The sequence below is a fragment of the Miscanthus floridulus genome, chromosome 10 (genome assembly GCF_019320115.1).
Source record: "Miscanthus floridulus cultivar M001 chromosome 10, ASM1932011v1, whole genome shotgun sequence".
NCBI lineage: Eukaryota > Viridiplantae > Streptophyta > Magnoliopsida > Poales > Poaceae > Miscanthus > Miscanthus floridulus.
In genome coordinates this window covers 13,004,034-13,005,744 of record NC_089589.1, presented here as the reverse complement: position 1 = coordinate 13,005,744, position 1,711 = coordinate 13,004,034, and the positions used below count along the sequence as shown (strand labels likewise).

At 46.3% G+C, this 1,711-nt stretch overlaps 1 protein-coding gene across 1 annotated transcript; it reads left to right on the top strand.

Moving 5' to 3' along the window:
• The first annotated feature begins 964 nt into the window (after nucleotides 1–964).
• Nucleotides 965–1,506, top strand: LOC136488030 (putative disease resistance protein At1g50180). The gene is made up of 2 exons (XM_066485086.1): nucleotides 965–1,360; nucleotides 1,460–1,506. Exons 1-2 carry the CDS (start codon nucleotides 1,051–1,053, stop codon nucleotides 1,504–1,506), a joined length of 357 nt encoding a protein of 118 aa, XP_066341183.1. The 5' UTR covers nucleotides 965–1,050.
• The last annotated feature ends 205 nt before the right edge of the window (nucleotides 1,507–1,711 follow it).

Below are 1,711 nucleotides of genomic sequence, written 5' to 3'. Positions count from 1 at the left end.
CAGATGAAACACTTAAAACATGCGTCTGAAACACCTAAAAAACACTTGAAAAACATTGCAAACATACGCAACATCCAGATAAAATACTTGCAACATATGTGTTGAAACATATGCAACATCCAGATAAACACACTTGCAACATATGTCTAGAAAAACAGACGAAACATGGACAGATGCTTGCAACATACGTGTATAACCATCGCAACATATGTAACACCCCGATCTACTTTTGTAATATCCGTATGAAATACTTGCAACATACCTCTAAAATATCTGAAACATTTGAAATGTACATTTGAAACATGCATCGTATCCTGATGCGGCCTCCTCCGCCGTTTGCATCGGGGTGCCACAACTGTAACAGGAGGCGAGGCCGAAGGAGCAGGAGCAGGAGCAGCGTGGGGTGACCGTCGACGGTGAAGCAGAGCAGAGTAGAGAGCGGGCGGGTGGGCGGCACGGTGGAGGCGCCCACGGCGGTGGGTAACACCACGACTCGATGCGAGATGGGGAAATGTCGGGCTGTATTTTTTTATTAGTGAAGGAGGAGGCCCGTTGGACCGGTCCGTAGGCCTAGAAAGAAGCATCCGACGGACGCGCTCACCAAAGTATTTCCATTAAATTAAACTTATTTGTAAGCTCGCGAATAACCTGTCTTGTAAACTTAAGCCTTTTGATGGATTGGCAGATTGACAACCCGTTTTGCATTCCCAATCAGGTTTGCTTTGCTTCACCGACAGAAAGAATATATTCTTGCCTTGTAGCAGATCGATCGTATTTCCATGCCCTCAAGCTGGCTTTTACCTTTATATATGCCATGGTAGAATCTGTTCCTAACTTCCTATATACGTCGCGGGGCAACCGATCACCGAACGCACGTATTCTTAAATTCCGATTCCTCTTTTGCATCACGTTATATGCCATGCTTCCTTTGGGTTGGCACTTTGCATCGGCCGGGTGCATGGTGTGAGTCGATTATTGCGCTCGCGCGACAGTGACAACCGGACGAATTCAAACTAGAGGAGAAGAAAGAAGAGAGCTGCAGGTGGAAGCATGGCAGAAGCGAACATCGGTCCCCTGGTGGTGAAGCTGCAGGAGCTCGCCGTCAGCGAGTCGCGGGCGCTGGTGGCGGTGAACGACGACATCCGGAGCCTCCGGGACAAGCTCATGTGGATGCAGGCCTTCCTGCGTGACGCCGACCCGCGGCGCCGCATCGTCCCGGACGAGGCCAGCCGGGTGTGGCTGCACCAGACGCGCGACGCCGCCTTCGACGCCGAGGACGCCGTCGACCAGTATTTCCTCCTCGTCGACCTATCCAGGTATATTTTGCACACATATATACATCATGAGAAAGATCGGACCAGTTGTTTCAAAAGAAGAAGAAGAAGAAGAAGAAGATCAGACCAGCTTCACCATTTTCCGCGTTGGAATTTTGTTAAATCCTTATTTTCCGCATAAATAGTTGTTTCAGTAGTAGCACGTGTACTGAAAACCACGGCCTACATTTAGAAAGTGCACGGAAACCAATGAACTTCCGATCTTGAATATATACGAAACACATGTACTCTCTCCGTCCATTAAAAAAAATACAATTTCCATTTTTCAAGGAATGAAACCATTTAAAGTTTAATCAAAGTTATATAAAAAGTACTAACATTTATGATAAAAAATAAATATCACTAAATTAATTATGGAATATATTTTCGTAGTACAC

Bases quoted from the DNA above. Each gene is read 5' to 3' on its own strand.
- LOC136488030 (XM_066485086.1), top strand. From the start codon at position 1,051: ATGGCAGAAGCGAACATCGGTCCCCTGGTGGTGAAGCTGCAGGAGCTC. The intron at 1,361-1,459 runs GTTGTTTCAAAA...CCGCATAAATAG, and splicing joins TCATGAGAAAGATCGGACCA to TTGTTTCAGTAGTAGCACGT.